At 41.8% G+C, this 23821-nt stretch overlaps 1 protein-coding gene across 9 annotated transcripts in view; it reads left to right on the top strand.

Annotated features, from left to right (window-relative positions):
* pde3b (phosphodiesterase 3B) overlaps positions 1-23821 on the top strand; it is a 265470-nt gene that overhangs the window by 228532 nt on the left and 13117 nt on the right. For 8 of the 9 annotated variants that reach the window (XM_041196605.1, XM_041196606.1, XM_041196607.1 and 5 more), the window contains 7 exons: positions 4937-5144; positions 6085-6179; positions 6749-6900; positions 10047-10184; positions 11830-11941; positions 21400-21513; positions 23227-23426. In XM_041196605.1, coding sequence (XP_041052539.1) covers positions 4937-5144; positions 6085-6179; positions 6749-6900; positions 10047-10184; positions 11830-11941; positions 21400-21513; positions 23227-23426 — 1019 coding nt within the window. The remainder of the gene's footprint in view (positions 1-4936; positions 5145-6084; positions 6180-6748; positions 6901-10046; positions 10185-11829; positions 11942-21399; positions 21514-23226; positions 23427-23821) is intronic. The other variant, XM_041196601.1, reaches the window with a different exon arrangement.

Here is a 23821-nt window from a genome sequence, read left to right as displayed (position 1 = left end):
CTTTGCGGTAATGAATTCCAAAGATACCCAACCGTCTGAGTAAAGGGATTGCACCTCACCTCAATCCAAAATGCCATGATCTTATCCTGACACAAGGACCCCTTGTTCTATCTTTACCAGCCAGGGATTACGTTCTTTCAGCATCTACCCTGTAAAGCCTTCTCATAACGTTGTATCTTGCGAGATTGCCTCTCATTCTTCTGAACTCCAGAAGGTATAAGCCTATTATATTCTCCTTATTGGATAACACTCTCCCAGGAATCAATCTAGTGAAGTTTGGTTGTACCCACTCGATGACAACTACATCCTTCCTCAAAAATGGTGTCCAGAACTGACATAGTACTCCAGGTATGGTCTGATTATAGTGAACAAATGGCAACATAGTTCCAAGCCAGGATGGTGCGTACCTTGGAGGGAAGCTTGCAGTGGTGGTGTTTCCATGCATCTGCTGCCTTTTCCGTCTAGGTGGTCGAGGTCAAGAGTTTGCAAGGTGCTGTCAAAGGAGCCTCGATGACTTGCTGCAGTGCATCTTCTATATGGTATACACTGCTGCCGCTGTGTATCAGTGGTGGAGGGAATGAATGTTTAAAGTGGTGGATTGGGTGACAGTCAAGCGGGCTGCTTTGTCCTGTATGGTGTCAAGCTTCTTGAGTGTTGTTGGAGCTGTACTTGTCCAGGCAGGTGGAGAGTATTTCACCACACTCCTGACTTGTGCCTTGTAGATGGTGTACAGGTTTTGGGGAGTCAGGAGGTGAGTTACTCTCTGCAGAATTCCCAGCCTCTGACCTGCCCTGGTAGCCACAGTAGTTATATGGCTGGTCCAATTTAGTTTCTGCTGAATGGTAACCCCCCCACCAGGATGTTGATGTTAGGAGTTTCAACAATGGTAATGTCACTGACTGTCAAGGGGAGATGGTTACAATTCTCTCTTGTTGGAGATGGAGTTTGCCTGGCACTTGAGTAACGGCAATGTTACTTGCCACTTATCAGCTCAAGCCGGAACGTTGTCCAGGTGTTGCGTATGGAAACAGACTGCTTAATTATTTGAGGAGCCGCAAATGGTACCAACTATTATGCAATCATCAGCGAACATTCCCACTTCTGACCTTATGGAGAGAAAGTCATTGATGAAGCAGTTGATGATGTTGGGCTTAGGACTTGTTCCTTTGTGCTTGGTATGACTCCAACCAGTGATGGGTTCTCATTGACTTCAATTTTGCTAAGGCTCCTTGATGCCATGCTCGGTCACATGCTGCCATCATGTCAAGGTCTTTCACTCTCACTTCACCTCTGGAATTCAGTTCTTTCGTCTATGTTTGTACCAAGGCTGTAAAGAGGTCAGGAGCTCAATGTCCCTGGCATAATCCAAACTGAGCATATGTGAGCATGTTATTTCTGTGTAAGTGCTGCTTGATAGCACTTGCGACAATATCTTCCATCACTTTGCTGATGATCGAGAGTAGACTGCTAGGGCGGTAGTTGGCCAAGTGGGATTTATCCTGCTTTTAGTGGACAGGACATAGCTGGGCAATTTTCCATATTTTTGGGTAGATGTCAGTGTTGTAGCTGTACTGGAACAGCTTGGCTAGGGCGACAACTAGCTCTGGAGTATGCCTTCAGTAATAGGAGTGAGAAGCTTAAAACAATTAATATTATTCACTTGGTTCCCTATTATTTCTAGTATGATTTTTGTGCCTTCTATTCTGAAGATGGTCACAAAATATTTATTTAATGATTTTGCGTTTTCCTTATTCCTCATTATAATTTCTCCCCCACCAGCCTCTAATTCTATCCTTAATCTATTTAGTTAACTACAGATGGATCTCTTTTCCAGTGAAGTGTTTATTTCTCAGTGGAATGTATATTGTTGAGAATGAAGAAATATTTTCTTAAATGTTTACCATTGCTGATTTGCCTTTGTACCTTTTATCTAATTTTCCAATTTATCTTAGCCAACCTTCCCAGCCGACCTGTGCATTCTACTTTTGCTGATTAGTGTTGTCCAATTTTATGAATATTGAAGTTCCTTATGATTATTGCATTGCCTTTGTTACAAGCTTCTATAATATCTTGGTTTATAATCTGTCCAATAGCATAAATACTGTCAGGAGTACTATAAACTACTCCCATTAGGGTTGTCCGATCTGTCTTTCTTATCTCCACCCATATTGATTCTACTTGCTGCTCTTCTAAACCATGATCACTCCTCACTATTGCCTTTACTACATCCTTTATTATTAGGGCTACGCCCATTCCTCGTCTATTTTGTTTTTCTAGGAATATTTAGTCCCCACCCTTGGTCACCATGCAACCGTGGACAGAAATTTCCTCCCGTCGGTGGGGGGGGGGTTGTGCAGGGGCAGGCGCAAACCCAATTGGCAGCCCCAATTGAGGCCATACCGCCATTTTACGTGGGCGGGCCAATTAAGGCCCGCCCAGCATGATGCACGCCTGGAAGCGCTGAGCAGGCATTGGGGTGGGGGTGGGGGGGGGGGATTCCCTTAGTCAGGGCATGCACATGAAAGAGCATGGAAATCTCCCTGAGAGATGCCTCAGAGAAATTAGTTAAAGGTTTAAAAATTTAAATAAAGAAAAGGAAATATTTTAAGACATCCCCTCATGTGACAGTGTCACATGAGCTGGGACATATTCATGAGTTTTGATGAAAAATTTTATTAATGAAATCTTCATGAAACCTCATCCCACCCGTGGATGAGGTTCCATGAAAAATGAGAAGGCCGCCTGGGCTCTTCACCCTCCCTCCAACCTTAAGGTTGGCCAGGCAGTCCTGTTAATTGTTTTACTGACTATATAAATGGCCTTAATAGGCCTTTGACGGTTCAGCGGGCGCACAGCCGAGTCAGGTGCGCGTCCGCTGAACTGAAAATCTAAATGATGCGTGGTGATGTCGGGACGCCTGCCTGACATTACCGCGCGTCATTTTACGCGTCGACGAGCGGGCCCCACCCCCACTCACCGACCCGAAAATTCTTCTGCATGTTTCTGTAATGGCTATTCGGTCAAACTCATTTATCTCTATTTGTGCTATTAATTTGTTCTCTTGTTGCAAATGCTTCATTTGTTCAGATAAATTCATTTTAACTTGTTACCATTACTCCCTGATTTGATCTTATTCACTGATGCACTATTACCATTAAACATTTTGCCCCTTCCTGTCACACACTTCATCTAAATCAGTGCACTACTCTGTGGTCTTCACTTTTTTCTTTAGAAATATAAATTTCCTCTCACTTGAACCCTTTTCCCCCCTGACCCATTTTATTACTGGGGCTATAGATAGGGCTTTAAAATAACATTTACTCGGACTGGAACAGCTCCTTCTTCCCCCAGTATAGGTGTCAATGTGCCATGGATTTAAACCTGTTTCCTGCACCACTCTTTGAGCCAACTGATCCTCTCTGATCAATTTGACCTTCTGCTAATTTGCATGGAGCTCAGATAATAATTCAGAGATTACTATCTTAGAGGTTCTGCTTTTCAATTTGGACCTTAGCTTCTCAAATTCCCTCAGCAGAACCTCATTCCATATTCTACCTTTGTTGTTGATACCTAAGCCACCACAGTAACTGTATCCTCTCCTCCAACTCCAGGTTTTTTTTTCTAATTAAAAAATATGTCTTCAACCCTTGCACCAGGTAGGCAGAAAAACCTTTGGAACTCCTGGCCGTGGTTACAAATAACAGCATCTGTTCCCATGACTCTGCTGAGCTTTTTGCTCTCCCTGTTTGAATGTGCCATGGTCAGTTTGCTCATCCATGCAGGCAGCACCAACCTTGTGCCTGTTGGACAAAGGCAAATGTTGAGGCTCCTGACCAGTTTTTTGTTTTTATCTTTGTTTAATTGACTAACCAGACCTGTCTCACTTCCTAACGTAAGGGGTGTGTCTGTCTCCTGGATTAGTGTCCAGGTAACTTTCCCTCTTTTCCTGCTGCCCCACAATGTCTATACCTCAGACTTCAGCTCAGCTCAAGTTATTTGCTGTTATAAGTTCATTCTATTTTGGAACACAGTTCCATGTGATGGCAGTGATCTTTCTAGTGTTTCTCCTGTTTAAGAAGCTAATTTAAGAATTATACATGCAACTGTAAAAGATAAGGCTACAATTCTTTATTGCATATTGAGTTTATGTTTTTCTATCTGCAAACCAGTATTTTGTCATTTGTTATTGACTGTTGTGTATGATGGTCAAAATCTCACTTAGCAAGTAATTTTCTTCTTTGCTATGGCTACCAATTTTGAGCCATGTTCTGCAATGGTTGTAACTGCTTGGATTTATTCTGGTTTTCACATGATCCAAAATAATTAAACACAAAGAAAAACAAAATTACTGACTGGTAAAACACAAGGCACTTATGTAAAAGCAAAAAACTGCAGATGTATGTGCCTTGAAAGGACATCAGAAATTCACCATAACTAATGACACAGCCTGCTGCTGTTGCTTATTGTTGTAGCACTAATTATCATCTGTTTTGGCTGTTGGCGAATACAAAAGATTGCAGCATTTTTTAAATATTCATTAATTTGAGCTGTACTTTGAAACAGCGGTGCATGCTGCCACACAGTGTTGAAATGTAGATTTACATCTGCAATCTCCCATGTTGCTGAGATTAATTTGTGTTTAAGTAACAACTAGAGGCTACACAGTGCTTCAGGGGAAGGAGGGGGAAATTGTTGAAGAACATGTCATTTTGCTGCATATTCGTCCCTTTTAATTGGTTGTTCAAAAGAGCATTGTTGGATTGCTGGAAACAGGTCGCCCTCCTGACTACTATTGACAAATACAACAGATAAAAGAGATGAGAAAACAATTTAGAATAAAATACACACAGCTTCATTCTCACAAATTAAAAAGTTTCAAAGAAAAATATCTATGATTTGGCCTTGATTAAGCTGTTAAATCTTTCTTTTCTTCCAGGTACTTCTCCTAGCCTCAGTCCCGTGAATTCCCCAATTCATGGACCTGGGGCAATGACGGGTTTTAATCGCTCACCGGTAGAGTTTCCTGATACAGCTGACATATTGACCAAACCCAGGGTGACTCTCCATAAACCAATTGGATACACGCTCAGTTCTCCAGATTTTCAACAATCTTTTAGAATGTCAAGCAGTGTTCTCTGCAGCAGGTACATGATGCATTACTGAACATGTTGATTGAAAGCTAATTGTGGGATTCGAACCCCTTTATAAAAGAATGAAGTTTTTCTAACATTTCACAAGGAAGTTTATCAAATAATGTACTGTTATGTGATTGCTAGATGTCACTAACAAAGCTGGCTGGAAACTTCTAGTTGTAGTTAAAACGAACAGGGATACCAGATCTCCAAAGTGTGAGTTGTAGCTTAAATGATCCCAGTCTGTGGTATTTTGAAAATCTCTCACATATACCTAATCAAAATGTAAAACAAGTACTTGCAGTGCAGCACATTGTAGGTATTCACGATTTTACTTCTAAATTGCTTACCATATTAAAGGGAGTTGTAATTTTTTAAAAATGCTTTATGACATGTATTTTTCTTTCCAGATCATCTGTAAATGTTCCATACTTGTCAACTAAAATAAAGATTCCATTGTGATACAAAACTTGATAAGTTTTACTACAATAAGAAAAATCTTCAGTTTTATTGCGCATTTTCAGAATGCGACATTTCCAATGTGCAGGAAAACCTGGATTATATTACTTCCGCAATCATGTGCAATCAAAAAGTGCTTTTTGTTTTTCTAGATCTGTCCCAGTCACTGATGTGATTTTCCTACAGACCTGAAATACAAGTTGTTTTCTCTTAAAGCATCAATGAGTGCTGTTTCCTAAGACTAGTTAGTTATAGAGTAGTTTTGTGCAGCTAGGCCTATTGGATTTGGCTTGGTTTTTCAGTCCAGGTTTTTTTAAAATATGGAAAATCATGCTTTTACAAACAGGAGAGTTCAACCAGTTTTGTTAATTTTGGAATTTAATACAGAATGAAGATACATGAAGAAGGAAACTTGGTCATTCTGGATTATTGGCAAATAAATTCGATTCATAATTGTTTATTATGTTTGCTTTGTAAAATTAATTTGTTACAGCTGCGGACGACATATGCTTAGATCTGTTCAAAATATAGATTTGGGAGAAAGCAGTTTGCAGTCTGTTGCAGAATCACCCCGTGCCAAAGGACAAGGTATGTCAGTGAAAAATTCTATGGTTGTGATCATCGAGTTTTCCTCCTTCGACAATAATTTTCACGCATGGCTCAATACTGATGGGATCTGCTTATTCGTGATTAGCTAGCAGTATGTTGGCAAAGCCTAATGGATATTGTTATTTTCTCTCCTCTTAAAAAGGGATTTATGCCACTATTGTGAAATACTGAATTTTGAAGCTTGGCTGAGACCTGGTAGAGTTTTTCACAATTTGGATTCACTCAGTCACTTTCTTGCAATAAAATAATACAATAAAATTATATTTTTTCATTAAAGGCTTATGATCAGAAAAAAAATTACAAAGCATAAAAATAGTTTAAAATATTCGTTTCATGAATTGAATTTAAATTGTAGTAATTGTTTTATTATCTTAGTATCCATATATGCATTGCTATTGTGTTTAAGATCAAAGTTTAAGATATAAAAGTTGAGGTTATGTGCTCAACTAAGAAGAAAGTACTTAGAACTTGGGTATGTAAAATAACACTTCTATAAACAAGATGAAACACTGAAAGAATAAACAGGAAGAATTTGTGCTTTTTTTAAGATGAAGGTACTGAAAATACTGCTACTAACAGTGGATCAAAGGAAGAACACATCTCGGGGACTGAAATAAAGGAACAGTTAGAAAATGAAGGATCCATAAAATTTACAAACAATGATGATCAGCAGACACATGTGCAAAATAATCAGTCTGTGGTGAGACAGATTTCTGCCACTGAGTTTTTATTTTTGTTTACTGACTTAGCAGTAACACATTGGATTTGATCAGTCATACCTGTATATATGAACACTTTACATAGCATTCTCATGGGACTTGTACATAAATTCTTATGTAAACTTTAAACTTATCAGAAATCATTGATAGCCAATCTTGCTTGAAATATTTTTGACGTTTCAAGTGTTTTGAAGTTGAAAACTACTGAAAATATCAAGAATATTTTATTAAGTCTATTGAAATATTTTGCCGTAGGAATGAAAGCATTTTCTTCTTGGGACTTCAGTCACTCATGGAATCAAATTATTTATATAGATACTTTCCATAACAATTTGTACAGATCCCAGGGGGATATATTGTTTATAAAGCAGACTGAATAGATAGGAATAATTTTTAAACAAAGAAAGACTTGCATTAAATGGCGCCTTTCATGACCTCAGGATTTCTCAAAGTCTTTACATCCAATGAAGTACTTTGGAAGTGTAGTCACTGTGGCAATATAGGGATTTTTAGGCTGAACCTGATAACAGCAACTGTTGATACATTGCAGAAGCTGAATTACAATCTAGAAATTCCCTAAGAGATGACTTTGTAATCAACCAGCTAGTTGGAGAGCTGGGGGTGGGGGAACAGAGTGGGAGCGCTTGCAGGGAATATTGTTTCACCTTTAGTAAATTAATATCACTCTTATATTGTATGAGTATATTTATTTCAAAGTTTTGTTTAAGAAACATAATTAATGATAATGTGAAAATATCACTTTTGATAAGTCTTAGCCACTTCAATTTGATATATTGTATCCCTGCTTCAAATCTGTTTTTCCTGCCAGCAATAGTTAATAGAATAAGATCAGAAAATGCTTGGAGCACTAGGCAGACCAGGCAGCATGTGAAGAGAGAGAAACATGGTTAATGCTTCAGATTGATGATTTTTTATCAGAATTGAATGAAGTTGAAGATTTAACAGTTTGAAAGCAAGTGCAGCGCCGGGGAAAAGGTATGGCATGCGTGTGGTAGGTCTAAAATAGATGGGAAGAAAGAATAAAATATGGAAGGCAAGCTTGTCCAACTTCTGCACTTGGAGAGAGGAGATATCCTATTTCCATTTTCTTCTCACTCGGGGCCGATGAGCAAATTTCAGAAAGATAAGGATTGGTACGACATGAAATGTGAATTTCAAAATGAAGTTGAGTTATGAAGAAAAGAAACAACTTGTTGATCAAAACTAAAACAATGTCAAAGCAATAAGTTGATAATTTTAAAAAAGTAATTAATAAAGATTACCATTAGAGTGTGAGAGGTTTGTCTGGCTCGCTCCCAATCTCTTGGTGCTCATTCACCCACCGTGTGAGTGGGTGTGACTGTGTGCTGGTGTGTGGGGGAGATGGTTTGTGGGAATCATAAGACTGCAGGAGCCAGACACACACATTTCCCTCACTCACTCTCGTGTGCACTGTCCCTCAATCACTCGTTCATTCTCTTTCCCACACTCATTCACTCATTCTCCCATACTCACTCAATTTCTCTCCCGCACTCATTCATTCCTTCTCTGTCCGTGTAGGCTTGCTCTTCGTCTCTCTCTTCTCCTCCTCCCCGCCCCACCACCACCGCCTTCATGAACTTGCCTGTCTTCTCTCCTTCCCCCACCTCCGTGTGGGCTCACCTGTGCTTTGTCCCCTGCCAAGCATGGGCATGCCTGTGTTCTGCCCCCGCCTCCCCCAGCACAGGCTTCCTGTGCTCTTACCCCCAATCGTGCAGGCCCACACACACTGCCACTCCCCACGTTCACTCACCCCCTCCCCCAACCCATGTTCGCTCACCCCCCACTCTCTCTTGCTTTCTCCCCACCCCATGCTCGCTCTCCCTCTTTCCCTCCCCCAATGCTCACTCTCCCCTCGCCACGCTCACTCTTGCTCTTCCACCCCCATGCTCACTCGCTCTCGCCTCCCCCTACGCCTGCTCGCTTGCTCTTGCCTCCCCCTTCCCCCACGCCTGCTTGCGTGCTCTTGCTCCCCTTCCCCCCACCCTTGCTCTCACTCCCCCTTCCTCACGCCTGCCTGCTTGCGCTCGCTCCCCCCATGCCTGATCGCATGCTCTCGCTCCTCTCACCCCACCCTTGCTCTCACTCCCCTTCCCCCATGCCTGCCCGTTTGTGCTCACTTGCCCCCCTCTCACTTGCCCTCCCCCTCCCCCCATGCTCGCTCTCGTTCATTCACACTCCCTCTCTGCTACGTCCTTGGGCAACAAGTCTTTTCATCCTCACCAGAAACTGCCATCCCCCCAACTCGAACTCTTGCAACCAGCCTCTTCCAGCCCAGCCATGTGTCTCTCCCCACCACCTCGCCTGGCCCAGCACAGAGTGTGTCTTTCCCAGCCTGGCATGGAGCCCAACATGGGCCCATGGGATGCACGTTAGGCATGCCTGATGTAAGGTTTGCGATAGTTTGAGGGGTCGGAGTGATTAAATGACAAAAAAGGTTTTGGTGCAAAAAGATGTGATGGTAATGGAATAGTAAAGAAACAAAACAGAGTCCATGGAAGGTGTAAATGGCCACAACAGAATCGTTTCCAGCACCTATTGTCTGAGAAAATGGGAGCAGAGGTTATGATTTGAATTTGTTGAACTTTAGGAAGGTTGCAAATTGCCTAATTGAAAGCTGAAATGCCGCTCTTGCAGTTTCTGTTGTACTACCATGTAGGAAGTTGAGGTCAGAGAAGGGACAGCGAGAATAGGATGGAGAATTAAAATGGCAAGTGACTGAAAGCTGAGGGTCATGCTTGCAGACTGAACAGAGGTGTTCAGCAAAGCAAAGATGCAATCTGCTTTAGGTCCCCCTGCTGTGGAAGAGACTGCATCGTGAGCAGCAATGCTAGTGTACTAAGTTGAAAGAAGTACTAGTAAGCTGTTATTTGGCCTGGAAGGAATGTTTGTGGCCTGAGATTTTGGAAAGGGAAGAGGTAAAAGGGTAGGTGTTAAATTTCCTGTGCTTGCATGGGTAGGTGCCTGGGAAGGGATGCAAGTGTTGTAATTATCCTTATTGGAATAGTTGGTCACATTTGAAAGAAATGATTTTTTATGATGCAAGGTTCTGCGACATAACTATTTCATTTTGCTTCTAAACCAACAGCAGCTGCCAGAGCTTTTGCTGGAGCCAATAGAAACACAAAGCACTGAGCTATGCATGGAAAAGCTAAATAGTTGGAATTTTCCGATTTTTGAACTTGTAGAGATGACAGGTGGACAATCTGGAAGAATTCTTAGTCAGGTTAGTTTTCTTACTGATGTTATATTTTGTTATGATTAAGTGACCATTAATTTTGACACAAACATATGCACAATGACATGAAATAAAAATATCGAGTATAAAACTGAATCCTATATGCCCATGTTTTGTTAAAAAATTTGATTAAGTTCATGAGCCAAAAATCGATCTTAGAAAAGTTCATGCATAGATTATTATACAGTAGCTGAGATTGTGAACATTTACAAATATTTCCTGACCTTTGTTCTGCAATGCTAATTTTTAGGTCCATGATTTGCAAGAATAGCAAAACAGAAGTTTGTGCAATTTGTAAACAAGGGATATAACTCAGGATCTTTATTTCTATTTCAAAAAACAAAGCAGTAGCAACCCAGGCATCCATTAACATAATTTTTAGTGGTTAAAAGGATTCTAAACTTCAAACGTGTTTTAAACTTTTCTTTACCAAATAATATTTACTAGTATGCTATTATACTAAATACTATTTGTATTTATTTAATAATGGAACAGCAACACTTGAACTTTCAAAAACTAATGCAAAATTAAAAAGTAGCATCAGTAAGCTAGAAAAATGCACTTTTATGAAATATTTATGTATCAGAGTGAACCAGTAGCTTGCGCGTTACACCTTCAAGCAAAATCCAACTTGTGAAATTGAAAGGTGCTGACTGTTCTCAACTGGCCTGCCTAATGAAGCACTGGACCGGTTGCAATACTTCCGTCACAAGTGAGCAGAAGAAAGATGAATGACCCTATTCCTCCTTAGGCTTGTCAAAGGGCTACTTTCCTACAGTAGCAGCGTTGTGATTAGAAACTTGGAAGTGTGTTTGATGCTGACTAACTATTCACCATTGATAGCAATCATAAAAGGATTTTGAGTAAAGCATCATAGCTGGAGGTGAAATCACGATGATTAAAGATAATGACAATGGTGTCCAACTAGGGAATATATTTAAATTAGATTGCTAGCTCATTTTAATGGTGATTTCAACATTTAAATAAAAATATATTTATTATAGTTACAATGCAACAAGGGAATACAGGTTCAATACAACAAAATTCCCAGTGCAGTCAAGTGGAGACCGGTTGTCTTTCTGAGAGTTGAGGGATTGAGGAGTTGGGTGCTATGGCACTCTTCTTTCTCTCCAGTTGGCTGGTAGAAGAGCGGCATTGTGAAAAAGCTCTAAAGATGGTTTGTGGCTTGAAAGATTGGGGGAAAATGAAGGGGTTTTTATGCGAAGAAGCAAAAGTTAAATTATATGCTTGTTGTCAGTTATTTTTGACTAATTTTCCTTTTAAGACAAAGAAATACTTTACTACCTGAAGCATATCAGTTATCTTCTATAGTAAGCCTGATTTTTGAAAACAAAACCCCTCTGTCCACTAAATTTTTACGAACTTCTGGCACTGCTCATAACACACTGCCCAATAAAGTTTAAAATGCCTGAATGTACAACAAATATATGGTCTGTGTATACAAATATGGCTATGTGTAAACCAATGATGGAGAATTTGTTGTAAGGTGAAGCCCAGAAGCTATTAAGATGGTCAAAATTTGAGAACTCTGATTCTGTGCATTCTTTGCCTTTTATCAGTCACTTTCCCTTTGTAAGTTTTGGCAACCAACAAAACTGTTTTGGTCTTTTAGGTCATTTATTCCCTGTTTCTTGATACTGGCTTATTTGACCTCTTCAAAATCCCCATTCGGGAGTTCATGAACTACTTTCGTGCACTGGAGAATGGTTACCGTGACATTCCTTGTAAGTATTAATAGCTCCCTGTCTTTTCTAGCATATCTATATGTAGAGTACGTTCTCATCTGTAGCATTGCAAGTGCCAAACGAGAATAATTTGACTTTTTTTGCCTTTAGTGTATTTGTGTTATTTTCTCTCTCTCCTCTTCTGCTTTTGCATTTCTCCTTTTCATCACTCCTGCTTCTCTTTCCCTAACTTATTTTTATTTGCATCTCTCTCTTTTGACTGTTCACTTTTCCTTGGTTTCCTTTGAGAAAGGAGGTTGTGGGTGGCTTAGTGTGGTAGCGAAAGGAACCATTGACTGTAACTGCATGCATTTTTTGGTGGAAGTGCAGGGAAAATGTTGCTATCAGTGGTTTATTTTCTACGCATTTTTCCGAGCATTCGTGCTTTTATCTCCTCAAGCTCCAAATGCAACCCCAACCCTTTCCCTTTTCAACAGCTCATCTCCTTCTTACCCCTTCATCTGCTTTCATTCGCCTCATCCTTAGCTCTCCACGCACTCACTCCCACTCACTCATTTCCCAACAGTAGGAGATCTCAGTTTGAACTTGTTTCCTCCTTTTCATCCTTTCTTTTAACAAGCTCAGAGGGAAACAAAGACGCTTGCTGCTGATCTTGAAGGCTGTGCTGAGAGATCTAATGATCTGTGTTGAGAATCTTAACTCTCTTGACTTACAATTGATTGTAGCACAATTTAGTGGGGAATTCTCAGTGTCGAATTACAGGGACATCATCAAACTGCCCAAACATGCAGATACATTAAAGAATTCTCATAGACGTTAACCAGAAAATGAAAAGTACTAACAGTTGAACCACCTTTAAGTGAAATAGATATTGGGACATATGTAATTATTTTAAAAATTTAATTTAAAAATCTACTAATTAATAATATTGGAAACATTTAACGACATTCCAAGAATATAAAATATTTTTTCAAGGCTAGATCAGTTGTTCAGCAATCGTTATTAATGTGCATCACTGTTAAAAGCCTAGTTATGCTTCATTGAACAAGGCTTAATCTTTGTGGGATTTCTGATGGTAATATTAGAGCAAAAAAAGGGGAAGTATTTGCCACCTCAACCGTTTTCACTGATTTCTGGCTCCGGCGGTAGGGTCCTTATGCAGCTCGCCATTAGAAACCTAGCAAATTAAGTAAAAGCCCTTGAGATCCCAGGGAGAGTGGCAATTTGGATCTAAAATTGGCTTAGTGGCAAGAAGTAAAGGAATAACAGTTGCTATGTGTTTTTGCGACCAGAAGGCTGTTAAAAGTGGCGTTCCGCAGGGCCCAGTACTTGACCCCTTTTTGCATTTAATATATTAATGATTTAGACTTGTAGGCGGCGTGATAAATTTTGCAGATTATACAAAAATTGACCATGTGGCTGACGCTAAGGAGGAAGACTTTAGACTGCAGGAAGATTCAGATGGTCTGGTCAGTTGGGCAGAAAAGTAGGATTAGGCTGGGTAGCACTTCATTGATGGCATGAACATGATGGGCTGAGTCATAATTCTCTCAGCATGACTTCAATCAAATTCTAGGCCCATACTTTCCTTCAAACGCTATTTGTAATGCTCATCTACTTTGTTTTCTTTCATCTGCCACTTAGATATCTACTTTTCTAAGTACACCCTGTGGAGAAGTATTGATTAATTACTACTTTTTAAAAAAGATGTTATATCTTTGATCTCTAATAATGTACCAATTAAAACTAAAAAAAAACTACAAACCACCTGAAATGGAATTCAGGAGAAGCTCCCTAACACCCAGGAAGCATTTAGAATGTGGAACTCACTACCACAAGCAGAAGTTGAAGCACATAGCATAGATAAATTTAAGGTGAAGCAATTTACACATATAAGGGAGAAAAGAAGAGAACATGTGGTTAGATGGAGATGAACTAGAATGGGAGGAGGCTCAGGTGGAGCATAAATGCCAGAATAGACTTTACGCTCTGAATGACCTGTTTCTGTACCATAAATTACAAGCAAATTCTATATACAATGCTAATACATCAGGACTGACAATTTAAAACAAATCTGAATAAAATGGATGAATTTCTTTTCTTTCCAGTTTGTATTAAAATATTACTAGAAGAGACCTGCAAAACACTTGTGTTCAAATTAATATGGAGAGGTGGTGGCGTAGTGGTGTTGTCACTGACAAAGACCCAGGATAATGCTCTGTTCAAACCCTACTACAGCACATGGTTGAATTTGAATACAATAAAAATAGAATGATCATGAAACCATTGTTAACTGTCGTAAAAACCCATCTGGCTCACGAATGTCCTTCAGGGAAGGAAATCTGCTGTCCTCACCTGGTCTGGCCTATATGTGCCTCCAGACCAGGTTGACTCTTAAATGTCCTCTGAAATGGTCCAGCAAGCCACTCAGTTGTATCCAACCATTAGAAAGTAAATAAGGAAAGAAACCGGATGGACCATCCAGCATCAACTTAGGTACCGTAAATGGAAAACATAGCCCTGTCGAACCTGCAAAGTCCTTCTTACTAACATCTGGGGATTTGTGCTAAAATTGGGAGAGCTGTCCCATAGACTAGTCAAGCAACAGTCTGACGTAGTCATACTCAGAATCATACCTTACAGATAGTGTCCCAGACACCACCATCACCAGAGGTGGCGCCACAGTCGGGAGGGAGTTGCCCTTGGAGTCCTCAACTCCAGACCCTACAGAGTCTCATGTCAAACATGGGTGAAGAAATCTCCTGCTGATTACAATGTACCCACCCTCCCCTTAGCTGATGAATCAATATTCCTCCATGTTGAATACCACTTGGAGGAAGGACTGAGGGTAACAAGGGCGCAGAATGTACTCGGGGGGGGGGACTTCAATATTCATCACCAAGTGTAGCTTGGTAGTATCACTATAGACCGAGCTGGCCAAGTCCATAAGAATTTGGCTGCTAGACTGGGTCTGCAGTAGCTGGTGAGGGGCCCAACATGAGGGAAGAACATACTTGGCCCCTTCCTCGCCAACCTGCCTGCCACAGATGCATCTGTCCATGACAATATCTGTAGGAATGACCACCTGTGGAGACGAAGTCCTGCCTTCACAGTGAAGACCCCTTCCATCGTATCGTGAGGCACTACCAACGTGCTAAATAGGATAGATTTCAAACAGATCTAGCAACTGAAGACTGGGCATCCACGAGGCACTGTGGGCCATCAGCAGCAGCAAAATTGTATACAACCACAATCAGTAACCTCATGGCCTGCATATCCCCTACTCTACTATTGCCACCAAGCCAGGGGATTAACCCTGGTTCAATGAAGAGTGCAGGTGGGCATGCCAGGAGCAGCACCAGGCATACCTAAGAATGGAGTGTCAGCCTGGTGAAGTGACAACTCAGGACCACTTGTATGCCAAGCAACAAGCAATAGACAGGGCTAAGCAATCCCACAACCAGTGGATCAGATCTAAGCTCTGCAGTTCTGCCACATCCAGTTGTGAATGGCGATGGACAGTTGAACAACTCACTGGAGGACGAGGATGCACAAATATCCCCATCCTCAATGATGTGGGAGCCCAGCACACCAGTACAAAAAAATAAGGCTGAAGCATTTGCAACAATCTTCAGCCAGAAGTGCAGAGTGGATGATCCATCTCGGCCACCTCCAGAGGTCGTCAGCATCACAGATGTCAGTCTTCACTCCGTGATATCAAGAAACAGGTGAAGGCACTGAATACTGTAAAGGCTATGGGCCCTGACAATGTTCTGGCAATAGTACTGAAGACTTGTGCTCCAGAACTTGCTGCGCACTTAGCCAAGCTGTTCCAATACAGCTATAACACTGGCATCTACCTGGCAATGTGGAAAATTGCCCAGGTATGCCCTGTACACAAGAAGCTGGACAAATTCAACCCGGCCAATTACCGCTAGAACAAAAACAGAATTACCTGGAAAAACTCAGCAGGTCTGGCAGCATCGGCAGAGAAGAAAAGAGTTGACGTTTCGAGTCCTCATGACCCTTCAACAGAACTAGGTGAATCCAAGGAAGGGTGAAATATAAGCTGGTTTAAGTTGTATGGGGGGCGGGGGGGCAGGGGGGTGGTTGGGTGGGGGGAGAGAAATGGAGGGGGGTGGTGTGGTTGTAGGGACAAACAAGCAGTGATAGGAGCAGATCATCAAAAGATGTCACAGACAACAGAACAAAACAACACATAGGTGTTAAATTTGGTGATATTATTTAAATGAATGTGCTAATTAAGAATGGGTGGTAGGGCACTCAAGGTATAGCTCTAGTGGGGGTGGGGGGAGCATAAAAGATGTAAAAATATTTAAAAATAATGGAAATAGGTGGGAAAAGAAAAATCTATATAATTTATTGGAAAAAACAAAAGGAAGGGGGAAGAAACAGAAAGGGGGTGGGGATGGAGGAGGGAGCTCAAGACCTAAAGTTGTTGAATTCAATATTCAGTCCAGAAGGCTGTAAAGTGCCTAGTCGGAAGATGAGGTGTTGTTCCTCCAGTTTGCATTGGGCTTCACTGGAACAATGCAGCAAGCCAAGGACAGACATGTGGGCAAGAGAGCAGGGTGGAGTGTTAAAACGGCAAGCGACAGGGAGGTTTGGGTCATTCTTGCGGACAGACCGCAGGTGTTCTGCAAAGCGGTCGCCCAGTTTACGTTTGGTCTCTCCAATGTAGAGGAGACCACATTGGGAGCAACGAATGCAGTAGACTAAGTTGGGGGAAATGCAAGTGAAATGCTGCTTCACTTGAAAGGAGTGTTTGTGCCCTTGGACGGTGAGGAGAGAGGAAGTGAAGGGGCAGGTGTTACATCTTTTGCGTGGGCATGGGGTGGTGCCATAGGAGGGGGTTGAGGAGTAGGGGGTGATGGAGGAGTGGACCAGGGTGTCCTGGAGGGAGTGATCCCTATGGAATGCCGATAAGGGGGGTGAAGGGAAGATGTGTTTGGTGGTGGCATCATGCTGGAGTTGGCGGAAATGGCGGAGGATGATCCTTTGAATGCGGAGGCTGGTGGGGTGATAAGTGAGGAAAAGGGGGATGCTGTCATGTTTCTGGGAGGGAGAAGAAGGCGTGAGGGCAGATGCGCGGGAGATGGGCCGGACATGGTTGAGGGCCCTGTCAACGACTGTGGGTGGAAAACCTCGGTTAAGGAAGAAGGAGGACATGTCAGAGGAACTGTTTTTGAAGGTAGCATCATCGGAGCAGATGCGACGGAGGTGAAGGAACTGAGAGAATGGGATGGAGTCCTTATAGGAAGCGGGGTGTGAGGAGCTGTAGTCGAGGTAGCTGTGGGAGTCGGTAGGTTTGTAATGGATATTGGTGGACAGTCTATCACCAGAGATTGAGACAAAGAGGTCAAGGAAGGGAAGGGAAGTGTCAGAGATGGACCACGTGAAAATGATGGAGGGGTGGAGATTTAAGCAAAATTAATAAACTTTTCCAAGTCCCGACGAGAGCATGAAGCAGCACTGAAGTAATCATCGATGTACCGGAGAAAGAGTTGTGGAAGGGGGCCGGAGTAGGACTGGAACAAGGAATGTTCCTCATACCCAATAAAGAGACAGGCATAGCTGGGGCCCATTTGCGTACCCATAGCCACACCTTTTATTTGGAGGAAGTGAGAGAAGTTGAAGGAGAAATTGTTCAGTGTGAGAACAAGTTCAGCCAGACGGAGGAGAGTAGTGGTGGATGGGGATTGTTTCGGGCCTCTGTTCGAGGAAGAAGCTAAGGGCCCTCAGACCATCCTGTTGGGGGATGGAGGTGTAGAGGGATTGGACGTCCATGGTGAAGAGGAAGCGGTTGGGGCCAGGGAACTGGAAATTGTTGATGTGACGTAAGGTGTCAGAGGAATCACAGATGTAGGTGGGAAGGGACTGGACAAGGGGAGAGAGAAGGGAGTCAAGATAACGAGAAATGAGTTCTGTGGGGCAGGAACAGGCTGAGACGATCGGTCTACCGGGGCAGTTCTGTTTGTGGATTTTGGGTAGGAGGTAGAAGCGGGCCGTCTGAGGTTGGGCGACTATCAGGTTGGAAGCTGTGGGAGGAACCTCAGAGGAGATGAGGTCAGTGACAGTCCTTGAAACAATGGCTTGATGTTCAGTGGTGGGGTCATGGTCCAGGGAGAGGTAGGAGGAAGTGTCTGCGAGTTGACGCTCAGCCTCCGCGAGGTAGAGGTCAGTGCGCCAGACAACAACAGCACCACCCTTGTCAGCGGGTTTGATGACAATGTCAGGGTTGGACCTGAGAGAATGGAGTGCAGTAAGTTCAGAGAGAGACTGATTAGAATGGGCGAGGGGAGCAGAGAAATTGAGACGACTAATGTCGCGCCGACAGTTCTCAATGAAAAGATCGAGAGAAGGTAAGAATCCAGGTGGAGGGAGAATATTGGAGGTGGGTGAAAGGATCCGTTGAACGGGGAGAGGACTCCTGCCCAAAGAAGTGAGCCCGGAGATGAAGACGGCGGAAGAAGAGTTCAGCATCATGCCGAGCCCGAAATTCATTGAGGTGAGGGCGTAAGGGTATGAAACTAAGTCCTTTGCTGAGCACTGAACGTTCAGCATCGGAGAGGGGAAGGTCAGAGGGTATAGTGAATACACGGCTGGGCCTGGGATTGGAAGATGGGGTGGGGACGGAGGGACAGGCCGGGTTGGAGGGTCCTAGATGGGTGTTGGTGTTGATGAGTTGTTGGAGCAATTACCGCTAGTCTACTCTCGAACATCAGTAAAGTGATGGAAGGGGTCATGAACAGTGCTATCAAGTGGCATTTGCTTAGCAATAACCTGCTCACTGACGCTCGGTTTGGGCTCCGCCAGGATCACTCGGCTCCTGACCTTGTTACAGCCTTGGTTCAAACATGGACAAAAGAGCTGAACTCCCAAGGTGAGGCGAAAATGACTGCTGTTGACATCAAGGCAGGACTTGACCGAGTGTGGTATCAAGGAGCCCTAGCTAAACTGGTGTCAGTGGGAATCAGTGGGGCGGTGGGGGAAAACTCTGCTGGTTGGGGTCTTACCTAGCTCAAAGGAAGATGGCTGTGGTTGTTGCAGGTCAATCAGCTCAGCTCTAGGACATCACCGCAGCGGTTCCTCAGAGTAGTGCCCAAGATGAGAGAATCTAACCTTTGCCTCTTGACCATCGCTGAATCCCTCACTATCAACATCCTGGGGGTTACCGTTGACCAGAAACTGAACCAGGCTAGCTATATAAATACTGTGGCTACAAGAGCAGGTCAGAGGCTAGGAATTCTGTGGCGGGTAACTCACCTCCTGACTCCCCAAAGCTTGTCCACCATCTGCAAGGTACAAGTCAGGGGTGTGGTGGAATACTCTCCCGCTTGCCTGGATGAATGCCGCTCCAGCAACACTCAAGAAGCTTGAGTGTTACCGCTAGTCTACTCTAGGACAAAGCAGCCAGCTTGATTGGCATGCCAGCTACAAACATTCACTCCCTCCACCACCGACACACAGTGGCAGCTGTGTACCATCTAGAAGATGCACTGCAGGAATTCACCAAGGCTTGTTATACAGCACCTTTTAAATGCACAACAACTACCATCTAGAAGGACAAGGGCAGCAGGTGCATGGGAACAGTACCACTTGGAAGTTCCCCTCCAAGCCACTCACCATCCTGACTTGGAAATATATTGCCGTCCCTTCACTGTTGCTGGGTCAAAATCATGGAATTCCCTCCTGAACAGTACTGTAGGTGTACCTATCTCACAGGAACTGCAGCGGTTCAAGAAGACAGCTCACCATCACTACCTCAAAGGCAATTAGGGATGGACAATAAATGCTGGCCTAGCTCACATCCCATGAATGAATGAAAAAAATCTTTATTGCAGCAGTGTTTATTTAAATACTGGGTTCCTAGTTACTCTTTCTTCAAAAACATTAGGGGATTGGTTTTCTCAGATGGCTAGAGTATGATGCCAACATGTTTAATCCCTGTAGCAGCCGTACCAGCTCTTGGAGGCCTGCTTCCTCACCTTTCTCCATGCTTATGGAGGGATTCCTCTTGAACTATATATTGCCAATCGTCTTTCACTAATGGAGAGAGATGCCAATGGTTCTTTCTGAACTATGGCTAATTATCAAATTACCTTATCTTTCACCAAAAATTTCAACAGAATCAAAACTGCTCGTTCTGGAAAATGCTACGTAAAGCTCTCCAATTGTTAAAACCGATCAAGTTATAAAAATACAAATTTTGTCAAGAGTGTGGCTCCTTTATAGACATAGAATATGAAAGTCTAATTTGGAACTGCTTTTTCCTGAGTTGAAAAGTCAAATTTACATCTGAAGGGCTCAATACTATTCAAGGAATGTACACATTCTTTCTATCTGTTTTAGTTTCAGCACCTATCATCAAAGAAAACAGCTTGCTTAGGATTCAAATTTCATAACACCATTATAACCGTTTTTACCTTGAACTTTAGTTTATATGGTGGCATGCTCATTGGGGTGAGATTGTATAGAAACTCTGGAGGGTATGGTCTGTTATTAACATCATCTTTGTCTATAAAATCAATGCTTATTATTATTTTAATTCACTTGGCAGTTTTTCAAAAACTTTTCTCATTCAAATCTATTGAATCTTCATTTTTACCAGGCTTTACCAATTCCCTTATCCCTCCACTCACTTGGTGTCTCCATGACTGGAGGCATGGCTGACCAAATAAACCCAACAAGAGATGTGCCCCTTAAACTCACCAATCAAAACAGTCCGGACAGACAAAAAATGAGTATTATTACAGATAATTGACGCTGTTAATTTATCTGGAATACATTTTTGAGACATGGAACTCTGACCTGTGTGTGGGGTGGCAGTGGCGGGGGGTGTGGGGAATAAGGTGGGCAATATCACTTTCAGGTCAGAGATCCAACCTGCCAGTAATGGTTAGATGTTATGATATTCTCACATAGTTTCTCCAAGAGGACTGAGCATTTGGACAAACTAATACAGGATTTACCATCTTGGCATCTAGTTCTGATGAAGAGTCATACGGACTCGAAATGTTAATTGTATTCCTCTCCGCAGATGCTGTTAGACCTGCTGAGTTTTTCCAGCTATTTTTATTTTTGTCACAGGATTCACCATACTTCCACTTGGGAACCATATATCGGCATAAGTTATTGCGCAACAAAGAAAAGCACCTAGGCAGACTAATAAGAAGGGTGGGTGGGGGGTGGGGTTTGTGTAGGAGGTGTTTAAATAAAAAGCAAAAAGCGTTAGTACCATGCTGGGCAGGACAGGGGCTGAGGGGTAGAGAGAGGGTTACAGCAGGGTAAAAGAGTATCTACTGAAAAAAATATCTCGTGATGTGAAATAACTGGTGATTTTTTGAGCTTATCAACAAAGGGAGAAATTTTCCCAACCATTTTATAGGAGCTGATGCTTTTTTAAGAGAAAGAAAAATCATTAAAATGGTTTTTACTTTACCTATTGTCTTGTCATGTTCCACTATTTTGAATAGACCACAACCGTGTCCATGCCACTGATGTGCTTCATGCTGTTTGGTACTTAACAACTCGGCCTATCCCAGGATTCCAGCAAATTAACAGTGATCATTTAATGGGAAGTGACACAGGTATATGCTTTGCACTGTTTTAGCAGAATTGCTATCATTTTTAAACTAAGATAACACCAAAATGTCATTTGGAGACTGGTGAATATATTCTTTTTTGGCATGATTGGACGTTTTTAATGATTAACTCAGAACTAATTCTTTATTCCTGAATCCTGGAGAGCTTCTGTGTATTTGGTATAGTACTATACATATTTAATTTGCATATTTTTTAATTCCCTTCATGAAAAGGTGCTTCTATGTCAATTGTATGAAATAAGAAATCCACAGGTACGTAACTTAATTGAGAACAGTTTAAGATGTGTATTGTCACACCTGTGCACTGACACACCTCTTTCATTGTTTTATCCTATTGTATCTACTTGTGATAGTTCATAGCTGTGTACCATCCCCATGGAGGAGCATTGTAAGAAAATGCTTGGTTGACACTGAAGAAAATTGCATCTGATGGCTTTAAAACGTGTTGCTGTTAAACTTGCAGTTAGGACAGTGGGAAGGTTCACAAAAACCTTCCTAAATATTAAAAAAAGATCATTTTTGTAGCCGACTTAAAATGCAACGCTTTAGGTTTAAAATATCTTTTGAGCTACAAATCAATCATTTAGCTCATTTCAGAAGCAGGATGTTATGTACCAAAGTGTTTGCTATGCTGCCTAGTTCTTCAGCTCACTTAAACTTTGTTATTCTTACTAGCATATTACATAATTAAGCAACTTTACTTCATTGGATGACTTGAATATGGATGACATGAATATGGTAACAAGTTATGACATAGCAGCATTAGCCTTCTGAATTCCAAGCATCAAAGTTCTTCATTTTTTTGAGGGGAAAATCAAAAAGGAATTTGATGTCAACGTTTTTAACATGACCTCTTTGTGCCTTAAGTCACTGTTTGATGAAAAACCAGCAAAATAATCTTTTGGCTGGAGTGCTTTATCAGCTTGGAAGAACTGAGTTAAAGTTCACACTGTGAAGGTGATACCAAGATCGCTTTTCATCATGGTGCTTCTAAATTTAAATTTTAAGTTTACTTGCAGAGCATTTAAAAATACATGACTGCAAATATATTTTCATCGCAATCCATTTCCTTAATTGTGGGAGCTCTGACTGTATTAGCATGTCAGTTTGATATTTTGCATAATCAAAAATACTATTTAAAAAGCGGTTTGTTTGTAGAAAAGATTTAAAGGAAGGTAGTAAGATAGTGTCCTGAGATAGTTCATAGAGTATGGATGATAGTTTGAGACTGTCCTTTTTAGGGGCAAAATGTATTAATAGTTAGCAGGAGGTGCTTTTTGCATTGTACTGTGTGCTGTGTTGCTTTCTTTTGAATATTGTTTTGAGGTTTTTAAAAGTCAAAAAATATAATTGTCATCCACAAATGAAAATTACATAATCAAAATAACCATGTTCTGAGACTTGGAGAAAGCTAAATACTTGCCAAAAGATTTAAGAGCAAGCAAGACCTGGGACTCCATTCAGCAATGCATCATTTTCACTTTTTTCTTCCATTATGATTGTTTTATTTTGTCGTCAACCAATTTGATATTGGGATAATCAGAATATATGTCATGTTTTACAAAGTGCACTGGGTTTCAATCATTATAGTGACTATAGAAAATGCTATGATCTTTTCCAGGAAGCTTATTGCTGCCTAAGCTGAAAAACTAATGTGACTTCATTACAATAGACCTTTAAACATTCACTATTTCTTAGATTCTGACAGTGGAATATCACCAGGCCGGGTTGCGTATATGTTTTCCCGAAGTTGTGCCATTTCGGATGATAGCTATAGCTGCCTCGCATCAAACATCCCAGCTCTGGAGTTAATGGCACTTTATGTTGCAGCTGCCATGCATGATTATGATCATCCTGGGCGTACAAATGCATTCTTAGTAGCAACAAATGCACCTCAAGTAAGTGGGTTTAATTAAGCATGGATATAATATGAATTACTTGATTAAATCATTGCAGTAATGTATTCCTAAGAAGGCTTAACTCTTGTGAAGTTGGTACATGATTTTAGTGCTAGTCTTTGCTCAAGCCTTTTCCTGGTGGGCAATTAAATCACCAACTCCAGCTTACCACTTGGGAGAATAAGGGCAGAATTTTCCGGCTGACGTGCGGGTGGCAACGCGATATTTTGGTGAGCGGGCGCGCTCAGTTCGCCTGCCATTAATTGAAGGGCTCATTAAGGCCCTTAACTTGCCAATTGTGTACGATTTTGAGGGGTCCGTGCGAACTTCGGGTCAGCGCACGGGCCCAACGGGCAGGCGGGTAGGAGATTATTTAAGAAAACTTTTGCAATGTC

This window comes from Carcharodon carcharias, chromosome 10 (assembly GCF_017639515.1).
Source record: "Carcharodon carcharias isolate sCarCar2 chromosome 10, sCarCar2.pri, whole genome shotgun sequence".
Lineage (NCBI taxonomy): Eukaryota > Metazoa > Chordata > Chondrichthyes > Lamniformes > Lamnidae > Carcharodon > Carcharodon carcharias.
This window is presented reverse-complemented; position numbering and strand designations above follow the sequence as displayed.